Source organism: Ornithodoros turicata, chromosome 2 (genome assembly GCF_037126465.1).
Source record: "Ornithodoros turicata isolate Travis chromosome 2, ASM3712646v1, whole genome shotgun sequence".
Lineage (NCBI taxonomy): Eukaryota > Metazoa > Arthropoda > Arachnida > Ixodida > Argasidae > Ornithodoros > Ornithodoros turicata.
This window is the reverse complement of record NC_088202.1, coordinates 84,309,792-84,336,988: the sequence shown is the minus strand read 5'-3', so window position 1 is coordinate 84,336,988 and position 27,197 is coordinate 84,309,792. Positions and strand designations below refer to the sequence as shown.

The 27,197-nt window shown below is 45.4% G+C and overlaps 1 protein-coding gene across 1 annotated transcript; it reads left to right on the top strand.

Annotated features, from left to right (window-relative positions):
* Nucleotides 1-2,197: 2,197 nt before the first annotated feature.
* Nucleotides 2,198-3,061, top strand: LOC135384838 (uncharacterized). Its single transcript, XM_064614021.1, has one exon. It carries the CDS (start codon nt 2,198-2,200, stop codon nt 3,059-3,061), a length of 864 nt encoding a protein of 287 aa, XP_064470091.1.
* Nucleotides 3,062-27,197: the final 24,136 nt, after the last annotated feature.

The following is a 27,197-nucleotide window of genomic DNA, read 5'->3' as shown; positions in this document are numbered from 1 at the left end:
ATGAAGCTTCGCCTCATTCCGCCTTGGCTTTACAGGTGGTCCCGCGCTGTTAAGATGGTTCTGACATTCTGTGAAGCCTATATTCGCGCATTCGTTGTACAGGCTTAGATTTAGAAGGAAGGGTTGCCCGAAATTGCGGGGTGATGAGACGGTGCGGCGAAGTTGGCGGAAGTTCTAACGAGCGGCGCCGTCATCATCCTACATAGTCAATGTTGAATCTATGGGTGAAGACGACAATGACCATCACCTGCCTCCCCCTCACGTGACGAGCATCTCGTTCATAACATTCTTATCCCATTCGCGGTAATAAACACATCGTCAACCTGCCTCGCTGTCTCGTCTTCCACAAATTGGTGCCGAAACCCACCTGGAATCGAACCACCGCCGATCGTATACATTGACAGGGAGGACTGCAGCGAGACAAGCTCCGTCTCGAATCGAACGTCATGGAAAGACCGCAACTTTTCAAGAAACGTATAGTACTCAGAAATCAGGTAATTACCATACTGAATGAACTTGATCAACGCCTAACGACAGCCGACTGCGCTCCGACTTATTTGAGGGAGCGAATAGAACGTCTTGATCGAATGGACGCTACGCTTACGGATGTTGACAGCAAGATAGAAGTCCTACTCACAGAGGATGAGTTCGAAGATGAATATACCAGACAAATAGATTATCAGAACCGAATTGGCGCCACAACGTTCAAAGTAAAGGAGTTCCTGTCGGCAACGAGCAACGCTCCGTCAACGATTGCAGGAACAGCCAAAGTCAGTACCGATGAAACTCCGCAGCCTACGGAAGCTCTTCAATCTCCCCGGACCTCACAGACACAGGAGCATGCGGCAGTACGACTTCCTAAATTGGACCTTATAAAATTTGACGGAAAAAGACATCAGTGGCAACAGTTCTGGTGTCAATTTCAGTCTAATATCGTTTTGGGAACGATAATCTCCTGATTCAAGAGCATCTAAGACGTCTAGCCGAGATCGAACCAGTAAGATCCAGCCACCAAATATATCTCTTGCGCAAGTTGCACGATTCCTTTCAGGCTCACATTCGAGGGTTAGAATGTCTAGGGACGACAATGGAGTCAAACTGTTCGATGTTGTATCCAGTACTGCTACGAGCTCTGCCAAACGACATGGCCCTGCAATTTAGCTGAATGCTCGGTGAAAAAATGCAACCGCGATCTACGGACGCTCCCACCCTCACTGGTGAGGGCTTCCATAAACAAGCTTTACAGTTACTGTTAAGCTTTCTCGGCAATGAAGTTAAGTATCGGGAAGAGCTCAACCCGCGTACCTTCGACACTAGCAACACGCACGACTCGATAAAATCGGACTTTCAAAACAGGATCAGAAGACAGTCGGAAGTACCGGTAACCGCATTGCATAGCGTCGCAAAACAAGGAAAACGTAATGCGTGCATCTTCTGTAACGGCATGGGGAATGTAACAGCAGACTGTGCAACATCTAGGTCCCTCGAAGAGAAAAAGAAGATACTAGCCGCGCAGCGTCTGTTTCCGATGCACCAAGCCCAACCACTCAGCAAAACAGTGCGGGAGCCAACCCCGCTGCAGGACATGTTCGGGACGTCGTGTGTCAAGTATGTGTGACCCAGCATACAAACCGCCGTCAACAAGTACTGCCACGGATGCATCAGCGCAGGTTGCTCTCAAAACCACTGTGCTTGAGTCACGTCAGCACACGCACATACTACTTCAAACGGCAACTGCTTGGGCACGGGGTACTCAGCCAGAAAAATTCGTCAGACTCATATTTGACGGCGGTAGCCAAAGCACTTTTATTACTAAACATTTGGCTGAAGCTCTCGCATGCAGACGAGTTCGTATCGAAAAGGTCCCCATTGGGTCGTATGGGCTTCACCCAGGTAGTCCATAGTCTTACGAAGCGGTAGAGGTTCACTTACGATCTGAGGGAGGACACACATACCAGACCATCATAGCAATCGCCGTTGAACGGATATGCGCACAAATTCTCGAAGTACCGACGGGGGAGCTGCGAGAAGCAATGAAAGAGCATGGGCTTATGATCGCAGACTCATGCAGAGCATATAATAACGAATCGATCGCAGTTCTTATCGGGGCAGATCATTACTGGGAATTTGAAACTGGAAGGACCAGAAAATTACAACATGGAGTCCACGCCATTGAAACCACGTAAACCACGTTGGGATGGACGCAACAAGAACCCTATGCATCAACCAACACACTGAGGCCGACAAGCTGCCCAACAATGTCGCAGTTTTACATGTCAGTTCACTCGAACGAATGGAGCTCCACCAAATCATGGACCGCTTGTGGAATCTCGAAGCAATCGGCACTCGAGAACGTGAAGTGAAAGAAAAGCAACGGTACCCTGCATTAGAACAATTCGAGAGCGCAGTCACATGTCAACATGACAGATACGTCGTTGCTCTACCATGGAAGCATGACGTCTCGATGAGCAATAACAAAAAGATAGCGCAAAGACGACTCGCCCAAGTGACAAAGAGGCTCTTGAGTTCTTCCCATCAGTTGATGCAGAATTATGACACTGCCATTCGTGAATACCTCCTCTCGGGTGTGGCAAAAAAGGTCACGGAGCTCACGGATACAGTTGAGGGCCCAAGACACATGTACTATATGCCGCACCACGCAGTGATAAGGGAGGATCGCGTAACAACCAAGATAAGGATAGTGCTCGATGCCTCATCGCATGAAGTTCATACCAAATCCTTGAACGACAATTTGGACTCTGGTCCAAACCGAAACCCGGACATCATGACTGTTCTACTTAACTTCCGTGTGCATTCAGTGGCTTTGGTAACTGATGTACAAAAAGCGTTTCTCCAGATAATGATCCGTGAAGAGGATCGCGACGCCTTGAGATTTCTATGGTACGAAACAAAACCACAAGAAGGGAAGCCATTGCCAAAAATAGAAGCCTGGAGAATGAATAGGGTGACATTCGGAGCGGCTCCAAGTACCTTTCTCTTTGCCGCAACGTTACATCATCATCTTCAGTGGACAGCGAAAGAGTACCCTGTGAGCAGCTGAGTAGACTGTGAGCATACTCGACCAATCCATATACGTGGATGATGTAATGCTAGGAGCACAGACTGTCGAGGAAGCAGAGAAGAGATACATGGAGACAAAACAAATCTTCAGCAAAGCGTCAATGAAGTTACAGAAATGGGGAACCAACTGCACAAAAATGCAGGACATATTTCGTGACGAAAAGGATGCTATAACAATCGACACGACAACAAAAGTCCTTGGCATGATATGGGATCAAGAGTCTGACACTCTCTCCTTGCCACCCAAAGACGCACAGTGTAGTAACACGACAAAGGAGTTTACGAAACAGCATGTTTTGCGCTCGATCGCGGAAATTTATGATCTTCTGGGATTCATCCTACCTTACACGGTGTCCGGAAAGACACTCTTACAGGATATATGGAAGGAGGAACTGGACTGGGACACAGTGCTGCCACAAGACCTGCATGATAGATGGCGAGCATGGTGTTGTGAAATGCCACGCCTAAAAACTGTACAAATTCCACGTCACTACGGCACGCACCTCCAAGATAACGAACAAGCCGAACTACGAGGGGTGATCAAGTCAAACCGGTACTTTTCATTTTTCGCAAAAGTAAAATGAACTTACAGGCGAGGAATTAGTTTTATTTTTCAACGTAATCTCCAGCTGCACTAATGCACTTGTCCTAGCGTTTCACGAGGGCTTGGATGCCAGCAGCGTAGAAATCCTTACCGCGGCGCGTAGCAGCCATGATCGGACCGCATTCTTGACCTCGTCGTCGCAGCTGAAGTGCCGACCCCCAAGGAACGCCTTCAGTGTCCCGAAGAGATGGAATTCGCTGGGGGGAGGTCTGGACTGTAAGGGGGATGTGACAGCAACTCCCAGCGAAGTTCCTGTAAAGTGCGTGTCGTGAGATGCGCGGTATGTGGACGTGCATTGTCCAGTAGGAGGAGGACTCGTTTAGTGATGAGGCCCGGCCGCTTTTGCTTCAGCGCCATATGCGCATCCCTGGGAACCTGGCAGTAATATGCACTATTGATCGTGGTACCACTGGGCAGAAAATCAACATGAACAACGCCAGCAGTGACCATGACCTTACCCGCAGACGGGGTGCTTCGGAACTTCTTGGGAGCTGGCGAGCCCGGATGCTTCCACTGTTTTGATGCGCGTTTAGACTCACGAGTGAAATGGTGCACACACGTTTCATTGCACGTGATGATCTGATCAAGGAACGGCTGTCCTTCAGTGTCGAAACGGTAACTTAGCTCTTGGGAGATTTCCAGTCTTCTCTGCCGGTCAAACTCGAAGAGCTGCCTCGGGACCCAACGGGCACTAACTTTCCGAAACTGGAGGTGTTCATGAATGATAGTGTTCAACGTTCCCACAGAAAAGTCCGTATTTCGAGCCAGTTCGAGACATGTTATCCGTCGGTACTTGATGATCAAGCGCTCCACAAGTTGGATCTTCTCACGAACTCTGACACTGGGATCTGAGCCGCCCCGGCCGGGATCGTCATGCACTGACGTACGGCCGTTTCGGAAACGTTTGCACCACTCAAACGCTTTGCTGCGGCTAACTGTATCGTGGCCATACTGAGCCTGAAGTCTTCTGTGAATTTCAGATGACTTTACGCCTTCATTCACGAGAAACTTCATGATAATTCGCTGTTCGATGTGCGCGCTCACCTCGTTGTCGGCCATCTTGTCCAGCACGTGACTTCTGTTTTGCACAAACTTTGGACCACCACGTGGTGGACGCGGAGGCCTGCACTCTTAAATACGTACCTTTTATTGTAACTTTTAGAAACATGTAACTTCTATATAGACGTAGATTTCGAGATTTCTTATAGGTTACACCACTGTAACGTATATTTAGAGGTTAAAAGCGACCAAGGCCATGTCTTTACAACACGAAAAAACAAAAACAGCTTGTTGTAACTTATAAATGTACCCTCTACTCCGACACTGTAACTTCTAAGCGAAATCTCCAACGATAATTTCTTTGTTAGTTTCTTATCGTTTGTTTTCCTTCTGTTTTTCAGCATAAAGCCACGTTTCAGCCTCCCATTCGAGACGACAGTTGCGAATCTACGCTGTTATTTTTTATCTGTTTCAGCGTCATCTATACGTCACTACATGTTATCAATGCCGTATGAACACAGATTATAAGTTCGCAGTCTGGAATACTGATAGTATGTTTCTTTCTAAAGGGTGGAAAACCATTGTCAATGCCGCAACCACCAAGATTTCCGATTTCGCTGCGTAGCCGAGCCTGGTCTAGGTCTATCCACACTGACAGCGATTTCTTTGAAACGCTTAACGCTCGTCGTCCGTCCGTTAACAAGTGTAATCTGTTTTAATCAGTGGTTTTCCTCGCGTTTATCATAGTATCGTCAGGAACAACGGAAACGCTAGATGTCGCTAGCAAACAAGGATATTTTCGGTGTTCTCAGGGGAAAGTGTAGTGAGTGCGAAGATTGCAAATAATATATAACCGAAAACGAACGTCACCACCGCAGCCCTAATTCACACACTTCATACACTGGGTAAGTGTACATTTTGTGCTAGGTACGTGCTTAGTGTGATAGTAAGAGCTCTTAGCGCATGTTTGTTGTGATTATGGCAAGTGTTTTGCGGTCCTGCATATGAACGCCACTAACGCTTGCTACTTTTCTGCTCTTACTTGCATTTTGCGAGCTGCGGATATATGCATCGAGATATATAATTCGCGGCTTCCTACATGTTGTATTCTTACGATATTCTAAGACTCAATCGCGGAGTGAACGCCTTCCCGCATTTATGCTGCTTTATAGCTTGTGCTTTGTACGGATTTGAATGGTTCCGTAAATGTTACTCTCATGCCCAAACTTTTGTTCCCAGGACCCCACATGCAGGTTCACATACCGTCACCAGCGCAATGCAGTACCTCACAAACTCGTCCCAGAGCGCCTCCAACGCTGATAACGCAGTAAGGTAGTGTCTCCTGCGTTACTGTACACTCATATTCCTCAAGGTTGTGTGCGTTTTATGTAATACTGTCACCATTCGCGCTCGCCTCTGCAACACGAATGTGGAATAAATTTTTTTCTGCTGCAATTCTCCATTTCGTTGGGTCTGTTCAGCTTAGCAAACATTGGTCAGTTGTTTTGACTCGCTGACTTCCTCGCACTTTTATGCATTGCTTCTCACTTAGAAGATAGTTCTTTTTTCCACATACATGGTAAAGCGACCATGGTTTCTCCTCACATCAGAATCGCACTTGTGCACAATGTGTCACCTCTCGACAGACTTCTGTTTTTGTAATATATATATGTTCAAGATCTCCTTTTCTGCTGGTTCATTTTGGTACCTTGGTGTGTTCTGTAAAGGTCTGTCCATATCCCACGCACAGGGTGTTTGTTTTTATTCGCATCACACCAGCGCTCATTTGACAGGTGGGTTATGTTAATTTTCGCAAATTAACCCATCCGTAGTTACAAACATTTCCGACATTTCCTGACGCATGTGTTTGTAACTACGGATCGATTAATTAGCAAAAATTCACATAACCCACCTGCCAAATGAGCGCTACTCTGTTGCGAATAAAAATAAACATCCTGTATAAAAAGCCCCACGTTGGCGTAACCTTTACGGGCAGGTGCTGGATTGAAGGCCGTAACCTCTAATTAGTGGGTTTCCTTGTAACTTTTATAAAAGGTACTGCTCAGAGGGTACCTGGTAGCTTCTGAAATAGAGGGTAAAATATTGCGATTTTTTACCCTTTACTAAAGGGTACCGAGTTAAGAGTGTGTCGCGTGTGAAAATGACGAAAAAGAAGGAGCGCGAGCCATTTGTACACTCAGGAGACAGAAAGTCCCGGTTTGACTTGATCACCACTCGTACATTTTTCCTCTGATGCCAGCCCTACTGCCTATGGCATAGCCGCATATTTACGTCTTTGCTGCAAATCATCCCAACAACGGGTACAACTGCTAACAGTATCAAGAGTTTCTCCCATCAAGAAGATGACTCTGGCTTAGTTGGAGCTAATGGGAGCACTGATGTCTTCCAGGCTGTCTAACTACGTGAAGCATAACTTCAAGTTAAGGGCTGTGCAGCGCTTTTGGACCGACTCGACCATCACTCTCCACTGGATACGAGGGGATTCAACGCGCTGGATACCGTTCGTGCGTAATAGAGTGGAAGAAATACAATAGAACGTTGGTACTGAACATTGGCATTACGTACCTACACATTGCAACCCGGCCGATCTTCTCACGAGAGGTATCGATCTTACGACAGATCTGAGCCATTGCTCAGAAGCAACGCACACTGTGTCGCAGACGACTAACGAACGTGCACAGCCACTGCTAAACATGGAACGCTTTAGTAGCATAACGCGACTTCATCGAGTGACAGCGTGGGTCATCCGTTTCTCAAAAAACGCAAGACGAGTGAGACAGGAAGGTCCACTGTCAACCGAAGAAATATTCAGACTGCTGAACTGTATTGGATCAAGGAGGCACAACACTCAGCATTCATACATGAAATAACATGTCTGAACGAACAAAAACCGCTACCGACAACTTCCAAATTACGGGATTTGAGGCCATTTCTAGATCAGGACGACGTTTTGAGAGTTGGTGGACTCATGTGGGCAAGTCAACAATCTCGACGAGCGTCACCACATCCTCATCCCGGCCAAGTCACACTACAGCAGACTTCTGGTGGATGCATCTCATTGCCAAGTAATGCATCCTGGAGTGCGTGACACCCTCGTTCAACTAAGAGAGACGTTCTGTGTGATCCGCGCCCGTCAGCAGATCAAGCACATGATAAGAGACTGCGCTGTATGCAAAACGATCGACTCCAGGCATGTAGATCAAGTCGACGGGCAGCTACCAGCAGACCGCGTGACGATGTGTCACCCCTTCCAGGTGGTTGGCATAGATTTCGCGGCGCCAATAACGCTCAAACGAACAAGGAGGACGTACGAGAAAGGATACATCGCCTTGTTTACGTGCGCCGTCACCAGGGCAGTACATCTGGAGCTCTGCGAAGACATGTCGGCTGCTAAATTTCTACAGGCTTTCCGCAGGTTTATAGCCCGAAGAGCCATATGCCACACCGTGTCCTCAGACAACGCGAAGACGCGAAGTGCGTAGCGAGGGAACTTCAAGCACCGCGGAAAGCCCTCAGAGATCCGTTAACAGAAGACTTCTCCTCACAGAATGGAATTCAATGGAATTTCATAGCAGAGAGAGCCCCATGATGGGGCGGATTCTATGAACGATTGGTAAGGTCAGTAAAATCTGCCATCCGAAAAACTCTCTCGAAAAACGTGCTATACTTCACCGATACGCAAACACTACGTACGGAGGTCGAGGCAGTGATAAACTCCAGACCGCTAACCTTTGTCTACAACGAGCACAGGCAACCCGTACCTCTAACACCGGCCGACGTGAGAATAGGACGTCGTTTAACATCACGGCCGTCAACTCCCTTGGCGCTACCTTCAGAGAGTCTTCTAAGGAACTCCGCCCAATCCATAGAGCTGCTAAAAGCCAAGTGGAAGAGGCAGCAAGCATACCTCGAAGAGATTGGGAACAGGTGGCACAAAGAATACCTGGCTGAACTGCGCTCCGCATACCATTCGAAGGGCTTGAGAGCCACCGACGTCAAAGTGGGAGACGTGGTTCTAATTAAGGACTCCAACCGTACTAGGCTACAGTGGCAGATGGGAATCGTTGAGAAAGTCTTCCCAAGTACGGATGGGAGGGTTCGAGTCTGCTTACTGCGCACTTCCAATCAGAACATCATCCGAAGGCTAGTGCAACATTTATACAAAATACAGTCGTCAGAAGAACAGCAACCATATAGTCAATCATCGCCTGCCTCCCCCTCACGTGACGAGCATGTCGTTCATATCATTCTTATCTAATTCGCAGCAATAAACACATCGTCAACCTGCCTCGCTGTCTCATCTTCCACAGTCAAGGGCACCAAGGCAAGGTTGTGGGAGCTGCTTAACCAACAGACTCAGTTGTCACTCAGACGGCACAGGTTCCACATACACCAAGGCACCATGAAGCGCCCACCCTATGCTGACAAACTCATGTACGGGAAAAACCTAGGTCTAGAACTGAGGTCAGTATAGCTCACAGCAGTGACTGTTTCACACAACATACCCTGACCGCTTCACGTAACCGTAGAAAGGCACTTTCTGATCCCATGACTCGAGCCCTGCACCATGGAGCACTCGAGCGTAAGTCGCCAGACGGGTTTCTCGGGTTTCGGTCCGCATGCCAGGCATTCCAAGAAACGCTCTATTCACAACGTATTCTACTAGCATTTCTAGCGTCTGGAGTTTAGCGACCGGGACCTCAGATTCTATCCGCTATCCTTTACGTACTCAAAGGCAATAGCGTACGATGCTCTAAAGCTCACTATTAAACTATCAAAATTCAGCAATGTTTGTTTGTAAAATTCAGCAATGTGATATCAGCCACTTCGAAGGAAGAGTGCGATTGATACGGAGTGATTATCGTGAACACTTTTCGACCCACTAAAGCTCCCTGTTAGGCCAATTTCACAAGACCGTATTTGTCGTCCGTTTGCTTCAAAAATATAACCTAAGAGCAGTCGAGCTCCGTAGGTTCAAATGGGTTTTGACTCCGTTAAAAAAAAAAAAAAAAAAAAAAAAAAAACGGCCGTGAGCAACGTTCGTGTGAAACCGGGTACGACACAACAACAACAACAAATGATGAAAAGGTGATGATGGCATGGGATGTTTCCCCGTACGACACAGTCACTCATGTCGTGGCTCCAACAGGACAATTACTTATTAACGGATTTTCATATTATTAGTAATTATTTTGCTTGTAGTTACAATGATTGATTATACATTATTATTTCATATTACTAGTAATGGTGAGATTGCAGCACACGTCAGACAACCCTCAGGTGGACAAAATTAATGAACTGCAGCGTCGCTCATGATCACAGTTGTCTCGCGACGTAAAGCCCCGAATTATTATTATTATTATTACCAGTAATGTATAGAGAAGCAGCTCACTGGGTCGCATTTCTACAGGAGGTTTTATGTAAAGGATTTTTTACGGGCTGTTATTCATTGTTTCAGTGTAGCTACACGAGTGCACAACGAGGTGGCTCTTAAGTGTTTATTAGGCTTAATATTCGTCGAAGAGGTTTACATGAGGCCGTTAATCGGTGCACTCTGTCAACCAACGCTAATATAAAGGGAACTCAGTCCGACATGATGTGTTTCTTCTACCAAAAATTCCACTAATCCTAGCACGAAACATCAGCTTTAATCGGATATGCCACACTCCTGGCCAATCTGAGAGCACAAGAATGCCGGAAGCATGGTTTAGCGACCTACCTTCATGTTGTAACGCAAGCTGGCAAAGTAAAGTACATAGATAAAATAATTAGGACGCCATGGGATAAGAGCACAACGTACTGAAAACAGCCCTAATCTCCCAGGTACTTCAGCATGTATAGCCATCCCACTCGTTGTGCCATAACATCGCCTAACTGATCCATACTTCACTGGAATATGACTCATAGATCAATTTTTTTCTGTCTTCATCTTTCTTTAGCAACTTTTCCCGGTAGGAAAGTTTTACAGCACGGAAAACTTGGCAGACGCAAAATTAAGCCGAGCCTCGATGCTATTAGGCTAAAAGCGGCAAATATTCCAAATAAGCTCGGTGCAGCGGGAAGCCTAAACGGCCCATTTCGCTCGTAACGCTCCTGATGAGATTTGCTTGAGCGGAGATGGCCTACCTGGTCCGTGGGCCGCTCGAGTTCGTTGGAATTGCCCCCGACTGTCGCCCGTTGTAATTCTAATTTGTACGCGGGAGAGGGAAGAAGGTATTGGCGCAATACCGGATGTTTGCTTCTGGAGAGCTGCAATCAAAAGTGGCGCGCACAGATTGGGATGCTGAAGCTTCGGTGAATAACGATAATAGATTGGGATCACGGTTGGTTAACGACACGGCACGAAATTGATATTTACTTCATTCTCAGCATCATATGATGATCTGCAGTATACGCGTCTTTGCTCGATGAGTGTCATACAGACACGACGCACAAAGTATCACAAAGGTAGAAACTTGAGCCTGTTGGTATGTCAAACGGATGGGATAGCGCAACTGTAACAACGGGAACATACTTAAGATAATACTAATAATAATAATTAATAATTTATTTTCGTATGCGTACAGGACTGGTACAGGATGACCTATGCCTGTTGGAAAGTGGGTCAACTTTTACAGTGGCAGACAGTGACCAACCACTTGCTATATTGACGAAAAGAAGAGACAAGAACGGGCGCTAACGTCCAACTGAATTAACTGGACCAACAACAACAAATAAGTGATGATGATGATGTAGTGGGATGTTTCGCCGCTGAGGCGGCACCCTATCCCATTGCTTGAGGGGGAGAAGATGGTGAATGATGATGAATGTTCAGAGTTTACGCAGGAGCCCTATTGCCACTAAAAAGGTGGTGAGGGCTTGAAGAGTTCGTAGCTGATGTGCTGTAAGACTGGTCGCAGGTCTTCAACTGGTCTTCGACACTTGCCCAGAAGGCGTGGCGTACATGCTTAAAACGGTCAGTGATTGGGACCAAACACCACATACAAATATGAGATCCCAGGGTTACAACAATCGCGTGCAAGAACTAAGGTTTTAAGAAAAACATCTTTTTTGGGTTAGGACTAGTAACGTGGTGCCTACGCCTCCCCCCCCCCCCCCTTGTGGAACATACACTCTCAGAAAAAAGAAAAAACACGGATAGTAAACGTAAAAAAACCATCAAATTATTGACCTTTATTCTATGCGTCATGGGCTTTCACTTAGTGCTTTTGACGGATAGTAGAGGTCAAGGGTTTGATAGTTTTTTGACTGCTATTTTAGAAGTAAGCCATTGACTTCTATTTCATGCGTAGAATCTTTATCCTTATATTTCCCCTTATTACGGCCATATACCACTAGTTATACCGGATAGTATAGGCAACACAGAACGCTGTATAGGCGTAACAGACCACTTTGTCGCTGCGGGGTAGACGACTCTGTACCAGCGTAATCTTCAGAACAAATTCCATGCAAAAAACTGCGAGAATTGAAAGGAGCGTACAAAATGCGACACTCGAGCTGCTTCTCCCGCAAAACGGTTACGCCTGGTATTGTATGCTTCACGCGCACAGACAATCACTTTTTTAGGTGCTTATCGCAGATATTCCACACTGCTAATAACATTCTACATAAAAAATAGCTGCCATGACTCTGGCGTATGCGGATTACGAGCACACATTACTGCATAACACAACACTGTGCAACTTACATTATCTATGTTTATTGCATATATGTGTGCCCTGTGTTGCAGAACTGTGTCCTAAAAACAGATTTTGTGCAGCATAAGGGTCACGGTGCATATGCCGGCAACAGAGTTAGTAGTCACTTGGGCAGTAAAAAACAAAAATTTTTCTTACAGTGTATCATGCAAATTTCTAAGGGTACAGTTGTTTGAAACAGACTGTGAGAGCCAATCTGTTCAATTCGGCCTCACCGTCATTGTCATAAGCCAGCAGTGGCGCCGCTACATGTTTATAAGCGCGCGCCACGTGCTGTTCTGAGTTCTTTCATCGTACGACGATTATCACCATACGTCGTTAGTCTGTTGGATCCTCGCTTTAGCTCATTCGGCCCTTCATCACCTAAATTGCTAGGTATATCTTTACTGTCTTTCATTCATTGTATGTATCATACCAGAGTGTTAGTAAACTGTCTGTGTGTTATCCAAATGCCGTATTCCTGAATCTTTGGCTTTGGAGCTTGGCAGATAGCCAGGGACATCGGGTCCATCACCAGCGTTAACACCTTTCTTCACCCCTTCCCTTGGTCTATCTTGCCTCACAAGACATGGAGCAGCATTCACTGCAAACAAAACTGTTGAGCGCAGTATATATTACACGAGACATAATGAGTCAAAGTTACATTTTGTTCAAATCTTTCACTACCATAGTTATACAAATGCATACATTTTTCCATTGCACAATTTAACTAGCAGAAGTCTCTTTGAGTAAGGAGCATCTGAACATATTTTTCTTCACGATGGAAACTGATGTTCTCAGGCTGGAACATAGAAGAAATGACAAACTCACAAAGCCTCAAGAAGGACTCAATGGACCGGTAATCTAGAACATATGGAGTTGCACAACAACATAATACCATTCAGTCTTTTATTCATTTTGTGTGATGGTAGGCATCGGATAGGTCCTGTATAGTCTCTTACTACAGTAACATTTTTCGAACATTGAATAGCCTTTTACGAGGAACACATGAAGCACCCATGCATCCATATGACGATAAATAAGGCCCCTCACATAGTATACATAAGTAACAAAATTGAGGCGTCATCCTGGTTTACAAGCCGTTCCAGTGTCAGCTTCTGAAGTTCCTGTGTTGCAGGGCAAATCAGCATCTTCCACGTTTTACAAAGGGGTCTCTTTGGCCCAGGAGGCTTCTCATTCATCTCGCATACCTTTCTAAAGAAAACGAAATGTTCTGCATGTATAATACAGGGACAAATACCGTTATAGATAACTTACAAATGTAATTGCGGATTGCTTGACTGTCCTTGACGTGAGGAAGCTTTTATGTTGATGAATGTAGCAGGGTTGGCATCGATGTAGATGTAATCCTTCTTGCGGGAGTTCTTTGACCCGAAGGGCATGAGTGACACGTGACGCAGTACTATTTCTGTGCCACGAAAACTGCTTGAAAAGATCATACCGGCACGTGGCTTGATGCTATCTATCCCAGGAAGGTCCCACTGCAGGTCATTGCCTATTGGGAAAATAAAACTGCATGTAGTAACAGAACTTTATTGATGAAGCAATCACAACTTACAGGTCACTTCAACAGGTGAGCAGTACTGGCTGTATATTTATTTAAGTACCCCGCTCCTCCACAGTCGTGGAATTATGCAGGGGAGAGAGGAATATATAGAACATCAACGCAAAAGACCAATAACACATGGCTAACCAAACATAAAGGGTATCATAATTTAACACAGACTTTGCTGGGAAAGGAATTCGTGTAATTTCTTCGAGAACAGTTCACTGGAAGGAGAGAAAGCAAGGTCACGTGGAAGGTTGTTCCAATCCGCTATTGTTTGGATAAAAAAGATTGTTTGAAAGTAGATGTTCGAAAGCGATATGGCTCGATCTTATAGGCGTGGTCCAAACGACCTGACAGGAAACAAGGTTTCTGCAGGTACAGAGATCCTGACACACCGGACAAGCTATGGTAACTTCAAGCGAGCTATTTTTCTGAGGCTCTCCAGCGATGACCAGCCCAGTATGGACTTTAGTTCAGCAGACCTCACATAAGGGGAGTAAGTATTGGTGACAAATCTGGCAGCCTGGTTTTGTACCTTTTCAATTTTGCGGCTTAGTCCGACTTCGCCGGGATCCCAAACGGTGCTGCAGTACTCCAATAATGGTCGCACATAACACCTGTAGACAATTTATTTCACGTCCCTTGGAGCACCTTTAAAATTTCTTCGAAGGAATCCAAGCGTTCTGCTAGCTTTATTAACAACTTTTCGAACGTGTTTATCTCATTTGAGGTTAGAGCTAATCAAAACACCAAAGTATTTGTAATTATCTACCGTCTGAAGTACTTCGTTGCACAGCTTATAATCTAGTACGTAATTTTTTTGTGAGAATGCTATACATTGACATTTACGTCCATTCAAAACCATTCCCCAGTCATTACACCATGCTTCGATACTCGAAAGGTCCCTCGGTAGGATGCTAACATCGTCCTCAGTCTTGATACCCCTGTAAATTACGCAGTCGTCCGCGAATAATCGAATAGGGGAGTTTACAGCGTTAGCAAGATCATTAATATAGATTAAAAATAACAGTGGCCCTAATACAGATCCTTGCGGGACTCTTGATGTAACATCAAGGACATTCGACTTCGCACAGTTAATAACAACACACTGTTTTCGATCTGTTAGATAATTCCGCAGCCAGTCTAAGACAACCGGGTCTAAATTGAGAAGGCTTAATTTGCACATTAAAAGGTGGTGATTAACAGTGTCAAAAGCTTTCCTAAAATCTAGGAAAACACAATCTCTTCGTATTTGGTTATCGAAATTAAGAACGATGTCGTGGTAAAACGATACCAATTGTGTGCTGCACGAATAACCCTTACGAAAGCCATGTTGGGCTGGAGAAAAGAAAGTGTTGATAGAGAGATGATTTACAGTGTTAGAATATATAATGTGCTCTAAAATCTTACTACTTATACACAAAAGAGAAACTGGCCTGTAATTTTCAGCGGATGTTTTGTCCCCTGTTTTGAATATTGGGACAACATTTGCGCACTTCCACTCCAACGGTACCTTGCCTGTCTCAAGTGAACGACTTAACAGTATAAAAAGGCACTCCGTCACTATGGCGGAGCAAGCTTTCAAGACAACGGTGGAAATACCGTCAGGACCTTGGCCTTTTTTGTCATTCAGGCTGCGTAGCTGATAACATATCCCGTCTTTTGATAGTCTTAGAGGCTGCATGGGGGTTTCTAATGACATGTTCAACGCAGGAGAGTTTCTGTTGTCGTTAGTAGAAAACGCAGACTTAAAGTAATCATTAATAACACACGCAATGTCGGGGTCATTTGATATGAGCCTGTCATTGGACTTAATCACAGAAATGTCACTCTGGACTTTACTGATTGATTTTACATACTTCCAGAGCTCTTTGCTGCCCTGGCTCAGCCTGTGCTGCAACTTCAAAAAATAGTTTATCTTCTCTTCTCGTACAACATTGCGAACGCGCTATCTTATTTCTGTTCACTGCACCACATTTTCAACCTTTTGTATTTGTGCTTGGATATTTTTCATTTCTAGTTTTGTCTCACACATGAACTCCATTATTTCTTTCTGATCGCTTCTTATCTGGCTTATCGCCTGTGCGTCTCGCTTTTGGTTATTTAGTATTTCAACTAACAGCTCCTCAGTGGTAGGACCAGGGTTCAACTCAATATCACCTGATAACAACAAAAGTTTCAGCACTATCCCGATGTCACAAATCAACGTCGCTAGCTGTTGAGTGGACGGCAATATCACAAGACATATACGTTATTGCTACTGACACCGTGTATCGGTTTTCTCACCTGCATGAACGTAAGAAGAGGGTTAAGCATCATCGAACGTTGAAAGCCGTGCACCACTCTCCCAAAGCCGTGCACCCCATATTAGTGACAGAGCGGAGCCCTGTGAATTTTCTTCACACAGACACACACACATAAATGGGACTGTACAGTACATTGCTGAAGAAAGTTCGCAGGATACATTACACAATGTACATGCTGTAGCAGGACCTAAGGCAGCTGAGGGTGCATGCGAGGTATTGAACAGTGGAGCATGGCTACGAGGAGTGTCTCCTGTTCCTGGGGATGCATTTGCTTCAACACATCATGCTGAGCTATAATCTCCAATAATAATTTGAACTGCAACTACAAAGAAATATTTTGAAACTGAATCACTAACACAGACGCTTCAACGGGGGGAAACGCATATCGAAAAAGAAAAAAAAAGAACGAAAGAGGCAAGAGTCACGTACCTGTACCAAAATGATCTGCTTCTAGATGGCCACACATAAAGGTACCAGCCCGGTGAACAATTACTCAGATGAATTTGCAGCGTGGAGATAGCCGGGACAAGCACAACTCTTTCGGCAGCGTCGGCGTTCTTGGCACACTAAATCGTGCGAAATTGTCACGTTCGATGCCGTTTCTTCCCGCCATACGTTTGACATGAAATAAGTCGGTAAAATTTAGTGAACTCAAAGCACCCAGCCCAAAACATGGCGACTTACATTGGTGTTGGACGATGCATGATTGAGGCCCTGAGACGCCAAACGCCAAGAAAGTGTCGGTCATCCAAGCCAGCGCTGTCCCAGCAAACGCTTGGTAGTTTGCACACGACACCACATACGCGCACGCGCTCTCAGACAGCAGGGCCCGTATAATATTTGAAGAACATAATGCATCAATACAGCCGTAAAGGACTGATATTGCAACGCAAAGCCTGAGTTTATCCGTCCAAGCGAAATCTTATGCCTCTAGAATATAAGAATAAATCGTGTTCCCCGTGCCATTTACGCATGAAACTCCGATCTTTACGCTTGTACAGCGGACACGTTGACGGGTGCCATGAATAAAACACAGCTTGACGGATACGGCGTCAGCCGCTTTGTGGAAATTTACGCTTAGTAAGGGTAAAATTTGATGTAAGCGTAAATTTATCCGTTTCGTTTCTGAGAGTGTAGTCTAGTTGTCTTCTTTGCATTTAATATGCCACTTGTTGGCGTATTTACGCTTCTCCGTATAGAATACAGTATTGTTAAAGAATTGGCGGACGTCTGCATATGCGACAATGATAGGCTAGACCCCCCTCTTTCCTATGTATTTTTCGCACTGCTGTGATGCTCACGGAGTCTTTCGCCCGATGTGCCCTCTATATTGTCTACCACCACGTGAGAGGTATCTGGCAGAAAGACATTTACAGAGCATGATACGTAAGGGTTCCTGTGCATTGTGCTACATGAAGGATGCTTCATCTTTTGTGGCGTGCGAAGTCTGCAGAGTTTCTCCATGAGAGATTTCTCATGGAAAGATATATATATATATATATATATATATATACACGCTACAAAATGGAGGATAAAACGACCAGGATGTTGTATATAGATAGGGGAAAAAGACACCGGAGACTGAAGTAGGGAGTGGGGGAAAGTTATTTATTAAGCTGGCATTTAAACTAAGGGTCTGGGGAAGTCTACGTTTCGGCGGAAGCTCCGCCTTCTTCGGGACTCAGACGAAAATCTATGTACAAGGTCTTTTAAAAGGTTACAAAAGTGTCACCACAGCCGGTACAATTTCACTGCGAGGGAGTCGTCAGTGAGTCATGTTCTGGAAGGTTCCGAAAGGTTCCTGGGTCATCGGCCGGGGAGATTACGTGTACTGCTGTGCATCAGTTAAAGGTACTGCTGTGCATACTTAAAGGTACTGCTAAGCATCAGTTGGCTTTCAGAAAGCCAACTAGTGCTCAGCAATACCTTTCCTTTAACAGCTGCCACTCGCGCCATACTAAACTCGCCATTCCTTATAGCCAGGCACTCCGATACAGGAGGATCTGCTCGGACGACGATGTTCTAAACAAAAACCTCGCGGAATTAGAGCAGACCTTCGTTAATCGTAATTTTCCACCCAGTCTAGTAAACGACGCCCTGTCCAAAGCACGACAAACAGACCGGAGGAACTTATTCGGTAAACGCAGCGGCGAACCCAAGGGCCGACCGCGTAAACCTTGCTCTTACCTTTGGTGCAGGCGCGGGTAATATTAACAGTATCCTCCACCGCCACCATAGCATCCTTCTGCAATCTGAACGGACACGACAAATATTTGCCGAGGAGCCACGAGTTACCTACAGACGTGCCCGCAACCTTCAAGAGAGACTAGTCAGCTCCAAAGTTCCCAGACCATTAACATCCACGGTGGGATGCCATCCATGCAATGGTAAAAGATGCCAAATATGCAAATCAATGCAAAGCACGGCAACGGTCAAGAGTACAAACTCCGACTTCTCCCTTAAAATCAATGGCGACTTTGACTGTAACCCCAGTAACATTATTTACATCATTCAATGTACAACATGCTCCGCGCAATATGTAGGTCAAAGTAAAAATTCATTTAGGATTCGATTGAATAACCACCGATCAGATGTTTCGAAAAATAGTAGCCTCCCGGTTTCCCGCCATTTTAGTCGACCCGGTCATTCCATTAGTAACGTCGCACTTTTTATTTAGAGTCAAATTTCACATGCGATCGCTGCAGAGAGCAACGCGAATCGTACTTGATCTACAAATTCCAATCTCTAATAAATGAGGATAAAGGAGTGCTATCAACTGTAAGGGCCGGGTCCCATAGCTTTATGCGAGCAGCAGCAGCAAAGCAGCAGCAACACGGCAACATGGCAGCAGAGCAGCTTTTCGCTGCCGCTGCTCTGCTGCTGGAGGCGTCCCATAGCTTCGTTTTGAATTAGCGGCAGCAGCGGCTTAGGAAACACAAAACGTGTTGGCAACTGTGTCATTGTTTACATTTCGCACATTCCAAAGGCGTACGCAGCGGCTAGGCCTTTTAGTATACACACCTAGGAACGCAATCCTAGGTGAAAGGCGTTTGTGCGAGAGATATATTGTGGATTTGGAGCTCATAAGTGGACTTTGAGATGAGTGTGGTTGTGGTCTGAGCCTCGTATTACCTGATTGACTCTTCGTTGATGTGTAGTCAGTTTCGTGACATTCAACATAGGTTCGTCCTACTGCTGTGCATAACAGTCCTTGCTGTGTTGTGTGGATATTCTTCTACGGGATTTTGTCATATAAACATTGCCTCGTTACTATAGTATTCGTTATTTTGATTTACGGTGACTGTCAAATGCGTACGTTGCTCTTAGTGAAATAAAATTGTCTAATGAAAACAACGGCCCCTTCTGCTAGTATTCACTGCTTTCTGTCTGTTTTCAGAAGGGATGGGTTCATTATCTATCTCTATCGAACCTTTTTTTGTTGTCTGAACGTTGTCTATCTCCATCTAACTCTTTTCAAGGGTCAGTTTCATTTACAACCACCTAGCAAGGCCTTGGAATACCGACCACAAGAAATGTGGTCGGTATGGTTTTCACACGGCATGGACGTGAAAGTAATTTGCTTGTACGTTATCAGGTCACGGGTATTGAAGTACTTTCCAGAAAACAAGCGAACATGTAGCTACAACTGGTACAAACATATGTATCACGTAGGTTCGGTCGAACACTTTATTGAACTTTATGAACTGAATTATGTCCTGAAAGCGCACTTCACGCAGTCCCGATGATTGAACACTCGCTCCAAACTACTGGCAATCACAAGCGTATCCAGGTCTTCAGAAACAAATAACAGAACAACCAGACACAAATCTTCTGCCGTCACTCTAACACTAAACACTAACACTAACCTGCTAACCCTAAACACAGTCGAACGAAAACAATACCAACCAGCCTCCTGATTGGCTTTCGAGACCGGCTGCTCAGGCTGCAGAGCAACAGGGCAGCACAGCAACCAAAAATTCGGATACGAGAGCAGCAGGGAATTTCTGCAGCTCGGCAGCGCTGCTGCTCTCGCCCAGTGCTATGGGACCGCTAGTGTCGCTGCAGCTCTGCTGCTCCGCTGCTGTTGCTTTGCTGCTGCTGCTCAAATCGAGGCTATGGGACCCCGCCTTAGGAAGCATATCCGGATAACTTTTTTGCTGTGTGTCCTCGGAGTGGCCGCTGCCTCTTTTCTTCTTTTCTTTACAGCTGGACACAATGACGCTAAGAACACCCCGGACAACAGGTTGTCAACCAGCGCGACCTCAGACCTTTCTGGAACTCCAAGGCTTTGACACGTAATCTCCCTGGCCGATGACCCAGGAACCTTTCGGAACCTTCCAGAACATGACTCCCTGACGCCTCGCAGTGGAATTGTTACCGGCTGTGACGACACTTTTGTAACCTTTTAAAAGACCTTGTACATAGATTTTCTTCTTAGTCCCGAAGAAGGCGGAGCTTCCGCCGAAACGTAGACTTCCCCAGACCATTAGTTTAAAGGAGCTAGGAAAGCACTCTAATCACTAGCATTTTTTTGAACCAAGCGGTTAGTAAGCTTATTAAAATGCACCATGCGAAGTAATACTATTAACAGGTGCATAAATATCGCAGAATTCGATTTTGAAAATCGCGACCGTGCGCAACGGTGGCAATACCCGGAACGAGCCGTCGAGCCGCTTGCGTCATTTTGACGTCAGAAAAGTGGAGCCCCTGATTGGTTTCGAAGAACGTCGTCTGCTATTTTTCACTCGGAGCCCCGCTGCAACGGTGGAAGAAGTTTCTTTTGCTTTTTCTTTGGTTTATCAGATACAGTAAACGAAGATTGGTCTACAGACACTGTTCAAGGTTAGACCGTGAGATTCTAGAGGCCTCTAGAGGCATTCTAGACTGGGAGGTCCGCGGTTCGAATCCGCGGGCCGGCTGTGCCGTCTGGGGTTTTTCCTGGGTTTCCCTCAGATGTGTAATAGGCGTATGCCGGCACAGTTCCCCTGAAGTCGGCCCATGGACGCAGCTATCCTCCCCCCGAGCGGATTCCGCTCGGTCTTCCACTTCACCCTTTCCTCTCCTCCTCTCCACCACCTTTCCCTTCCCGAGAAACATGCCGCCTAATCAGGCAGGCAGACCTCTCGGTTCCTCCCAACGACACTCCTCCTCCTCCTCCTCCCCGAACTCCCCGAGCGAAGTCAACCAAAAATCGGTCAACCTCTCCCCGCTTGACCTTGCTTTCCCTAAAGCGACGTTCCGGAGTAGGTGGATTATGAAAATAAACTTCAGGTGCCAGTTGAACGCTGTTCTGTCCGTGTCTGTGTTTTGTATGGTGTTCGTTATCGTGGTGACTGTTTCTTGTTGTGTTGTTGTGTATAAACACAGTGCAGCACTAAGCGCTCCTTCAGTTCACGCCTCAAAATGATCGCTGCATCGCTATGACCACTAATTGCGTCTGCATTGTCATTATATCAATATACGCTATATCACTAATTCGCTATGATCACTAGTGCCCGTCACTCTGACTAGCAACTTTGTTAGCCATTCAGTAAATTCCTTATTCGGCTGGAGGAGTGTTCTTGGCTATACGTTGTCAGATACAATCCAGTGAAATCTATCGCAATATGCCGTCGCCGGCACATCGTGGCATCAGGAGTTGAACATTCATTGCCTGAGTTACACACCAAGCAGTGTCATAAGACCACCACAATTTATGGTCAGCTTACCAATCATCGAGCTAAACGAGAATTGGCCGATGCAGACTACAAATGTGGACGACGCAGACACGCAAGTTTGAGTTCATCCGTGATCGGCGCCATTTGTTTTGTCACTATATAGTGCATCAGTTTTATCTACCATATAGTGACCGACAACGCCGGTTAAGTTTGCGTCCGACGACATATCAGCGTGCACTGAAACAGCACGTGACTAGCGTAAATGTTAGCTGACTATAAAATGCACATGTTGCGCGCAGAAAACTGCAAACGGCAAACTGTGACTAACCCAGTCATAATATTGCAAGCACACAACTAACCAACCAACATGCCACCCTGCTAAGCCAAATGGCCTCTAAATGTGTCTTTCGTTCGCTAAGACGACTTGGACACATATAGAAAATTCCTGAATTTGAGTGGTTAAACAGTGATGTTATGTTCTTAATCGCGGCATGTCATCTTACGAAGCAGCATTTCCCCTTTTCCTTGTTTCCAGACCATGAATTTCGAGAACGGGGGTTTCACGACCAGGAATATCGAGGTCCTCCCTTATTCATCCCTTGACAGGGAGAAAGCAGGGGGAAAGAAAACAGAAAGAAAGAAAAGAAAACCAGTCAGCACTGACCCGGATAGAAGCGCGGTCGCTGCTTTCAACTTTTTTTACGTCACCAATGACGTTTTTTTCATTCTCCTTCTCGTTTGACCCGGAGGAGCGAGTCGAGTTGGAACACGCGCGGGGATGTTCAAGTGTCTTTTCTTCTACGAAAAACATCGCGTACAGAGAAAATTTTCGTGTTAATCATCAAGTTAAGTTACCTGCTTTCACAACGCGTTCGGAACGGAAAATTTTTGAGATGGCTTTCAGACCTCATTTAAATGCCAGCTTAATAAATAACTTTCCCCCACTCCCTACTTCAGTCTCTGGTGTCTTTTTTCCCTTATATACAGTCAACCCTCGATTTATGAACACCCTCGGTTCCCCACCAGCTCCGGTGGCGCAGCGGTAACGCGTGCGCTTGGAGACTGGGAGGTCCGCGGTTCGAATCCGCGGGCCGGCTGTGCCGTCTGGGGTTTTTCCTGGGTTTCCCTCAGATGTGTAATAGGCGTATGCCGGCACAGTTCCCCTGAAGTCGGCCCGTGGACGCAGCTATCCTCCCCCCGAGCGGATTCCGCTCGGTCTTCCACTTCACCCTTTCCTCCTCTCCACCATCTTTCCCTTCCCGAGAAACATGCCGCCTAATCAGGCAGGCAGACCTCTCGGGTTCCTCCCAACGACACTCCTCCTCCTCCTCCTCGGTTCCCCGAAAAATCGTTCATAAATTGAGGGATTCATAAATCGAAAATCAGTTAACTGAGTACTATCGAGCAAATGCAACAGTATATCCGAGTTGGGATTGTGTTTATAATGCCATATATCGTGTAATTTTGCTTTTGACCATGCCTTCTGCTGTATCAATCTCACAAAGAACAGACATTAGCGCATTCACACTCTGTTTAATATGCAATGCTAAATTGTTTAAAGGGACCAAAAAGTGAAAAATAACCCCCATATTTTTGCCCACTGTCGATGCACAACATCATTGTTTGATAAGACACAGAAAGCATTACTTCTCAATTCGGCATATTTTTTACGTATAAATATTTTGAACGGACGGTGGACGGTGCTGCCAACAAACGCCGAAAAAGAGAAACTTGGGTTTCGGCGGTTTCCGGTCCAGGGCTCCCAGGGATTGGTCAATCCTTACCACGTGAGAGCTAATTTTATAGAGAACAAAGTTGACGCACAGGATCTTACAGCTGAACGACATTTTAAAAATGACGCTCACTTCCATAGTTTCTACGTTGATAAAGCATTCAGCTAGTTCGCCGCTACGATCAACCGCGCCATCTGCAAGGCCGTCTGTGTTATCGCGTTTATTGTTTACGTCGTGGGTGGTCATGTTGGTCTGGCGAAATAGTAAGTGGAAGTGGACGACATGTTCGTGGCTGCTGTGTCACGTATTCAGGATACCTACATCTGCGTGGTGTAGTTTTGGTGTTCGGGGATGCTAAAATCATGTTCGTTCGTTCATCTTCGTTTTCTGCCACAAGAGGAGTGAGCGCGAGAACGAATGTGGTTCGAAACACTCGGCTATTAGACACAGCAGTCGTGTCGTGTGTGCTGAGCTTATTTTGCTGCCGATGACTACGAAGAAGATGCCGTAGACGGCGAATTGCGAAGGCGTCCGAAGCAAACTGCCGTTCAGTAACCAGTGGTTTTGCTTCACTGAAGTGACGAGTTCAACACCACTCGTAGGTATGTACAGACGTCACACATGTATAAATTATAATATAACGATGACGCATTCCATTTAACTTATGTTATCCTACTTGTCCCGTACTCAATATTGTCAACATCAACAAATTTAATTTGAGGGGCCTTCCAGTGTTGAAGTGGCGCCAGACTACTACGTATTGCGTGATCCAGGCACTAAAGTTGACATGACAGAAATAGCTGAAAGCAGGTATGCAAAGTCCAGATATGGAAGCAGTAGATTGGTTAGGTGTTGCAGACTTTGTGACATTTATGAAGTCTTTGGACAGGTGCAGAACATTAGTACGATGTCAACAGTAGGAGAAGAAACCGATGAGAACTGCTAGCTTGTTTAAATGGTAGAATAATACTTCCTGTGTGAAGAAGTGTAGTTATATGACTAAGGAACGCGAATTAATTTTCTAGAGATGCATCCTCTACACTTGAATGATCACTGAAACAGTGAAAGTTCATTGTCTTTTAAGCCCCACTACTGGAACTGTTAAGTGTGTGTCACTGCTGTAGTGAGCCATGCAAGGTTACCACATCATATTGGTCCTAAATTTGTAGGATCTGCTGTGTAGTCACTGTTGGATCTGCAGCATTATTGTCCCTGTAATCTTTTCACCAACAGAGAATACAAAAGTGCACAAATGGTAAAATATAACTAGCTTGCTAAATTCAAAAGGGAAAGACGAAACTGTTTATACTTCTCTTGTTTATTTTGTTGCAGGTTTTACAACTCTGTCAAGCACGTCAAAACATCAGAGGGCAGGAAGACCTACTCTGTTTCCTAAATCCCTGGACAATAAAAAGAGAGATATAGTTTGAGTTGTGACAAAATGTTGCTTCTTCTCTTATATTATATTTCAATTAAATGTTACGATGCATTTGTAGTGTACACTGAAGCCAGTTTCAATTTGCAGAGCTGTCAAAAGTACTTTACAAAAGGTACATCTCAATTACAGTAACACGGAACCTATGCTATAAATTATCTAGCCATTTTGGAGTACTATGCACACCAATAGTGCATGGTTAACTTTGAACCGAGATCAAGGGTTAATAATACTTGAAGTCAGCCCTCAAGTCCTCCTTTACAAATCTTAGTTGGTGACGTGATAATGAATAAGTTACTCCGTTTACCAAAACATAGTGTTAAATCCCAATCTTGGTTCAAATATTAATTGACATTTGGAAATGTAGTCACTAAGAAGTATACTATAAGGTTATGAACACAGTTCAGCTGAATGACACTGATGAAAATTATCTTACTTATTCCTCACATATACAACTGAGACATGAGTATAACCTACAAATACCTCTATGCCCACAGGTTACTTAACCCTCCAGGAACAAACTAGTAATTATAATATGCTGTGACAGCAAAGAAAAAGCAATGAGAAAAGTCAGCGCACTGATGGGAAAGCATCCCTAATAGCATGCATGACGCAGATCGAGACCCAGTGGAGTACTTTCTATTGTATTTTCTCGGAGCACCACATATCCATCTTGTGAATGGCCGACAGGTGGTATAACGGAATTTCCTGCAGAAATAAGGGTTTTACGTCCAGTTTGCCGTTCAAGTAGCGCGTAAAGACCACACGGCGCTGCCGTGTATGTTGCCATGCTCTTCGGTTTCTCGGATGTATGTAAATGACACTTGCTTGACACACTTCGGTGTCAAGGCACAGTATTTCGAAATATACGGTAGTTCTGATGCAATTGTCTGCCTGCTTTTCACACGCATTCTCTACCTCTCGGCAGCAAAAACCGTAGTATCCATCCGTAGTATCCGTCGGTTTGCATTTCACACATGAACACCTGCACGACGAAAAAACAGCGCTTGTTGCGGCTTACACAAGTGCTTCTCCCTGATACATGGAAATTTCACAAAGCAGTCCATGTTCACGGCACGGTGAGCTACTGCTGAGGACGAATGTGACTCCGATTAATCTCTGGACGTGGAATCTTCTCCTGCAAAGAACACACTTTCCAGCACGCTAACGCACGAACCACAGTTCTGTGTGAGCGACAGTTCTCGAATGCGGAATTCCAGCGCACTCATGTTCAAAAGGCCCGACGTTCTCGACGTAGAAATTGGTCATAAATGCCCACTGCCATTTTCGTTTTCGCCGGATTAGTGCCCGGAAGTGCGCGTATTACATGCGCCCTCGACAGATGGCGCGGGGTCATGCAATTGTTGACAGACTGCCCGGTTTCCTACTAGGTCCCTGGACATGCAATTATGGAAAATTCGATTACAGAAAAAACTAAAGCGATTTCAGCGGAGTTCTTTGATATTTGAACTGTTGAAGGTTCAAGCTTCTCGCTGAACATAAAGTTTCGATAGGTTTATATTCACTTTTCAATCCTTTTAATTTTGCTTTGGACCATGCCTTCCACTGTGTCAATCTTGGAAATAAGAGATGTCACCACATTCGCACTGGACTGGTCTCGGATTTCCTCCGGGATTTTTAACCTTCGTTTATTAATGTCCGGGTGACAGCGACCACCTTATTCATCAACTGAGGTCAGGAACACTTGGTCGCACCTTGTGCGACCCCGGAAAACCCGTTTGTTGTTCGGATTTCGAGGGGTTAAGAACCGAGGGTGCAATACCTGGAAAACGTTTTGTCCGTTCAGGCGTCATTCATAAGACCACGGAATTATCCCTTTGAAGGTTTCTGTTGACCTCGGAACGATCCGTTCGTAAATTGAGGGCAAAAACGCTGGGCAACACCTAGTTGGTTCCCAGAAACTCCGTTCATTATTCGAATATCGAGGTTCATAAAACGAGGGAAAAATGAATGGAAAAAGTTTGGTTCCCCGTGCTCGTGTTCATAAAACGAGGGAATTCATAAATCGAAGGTTCATAAATCGAGGGTTGACTGTATATATATATATATATATATATATATAAAGAGGGGGGAAAAGCCATTAAAAAATAAGTA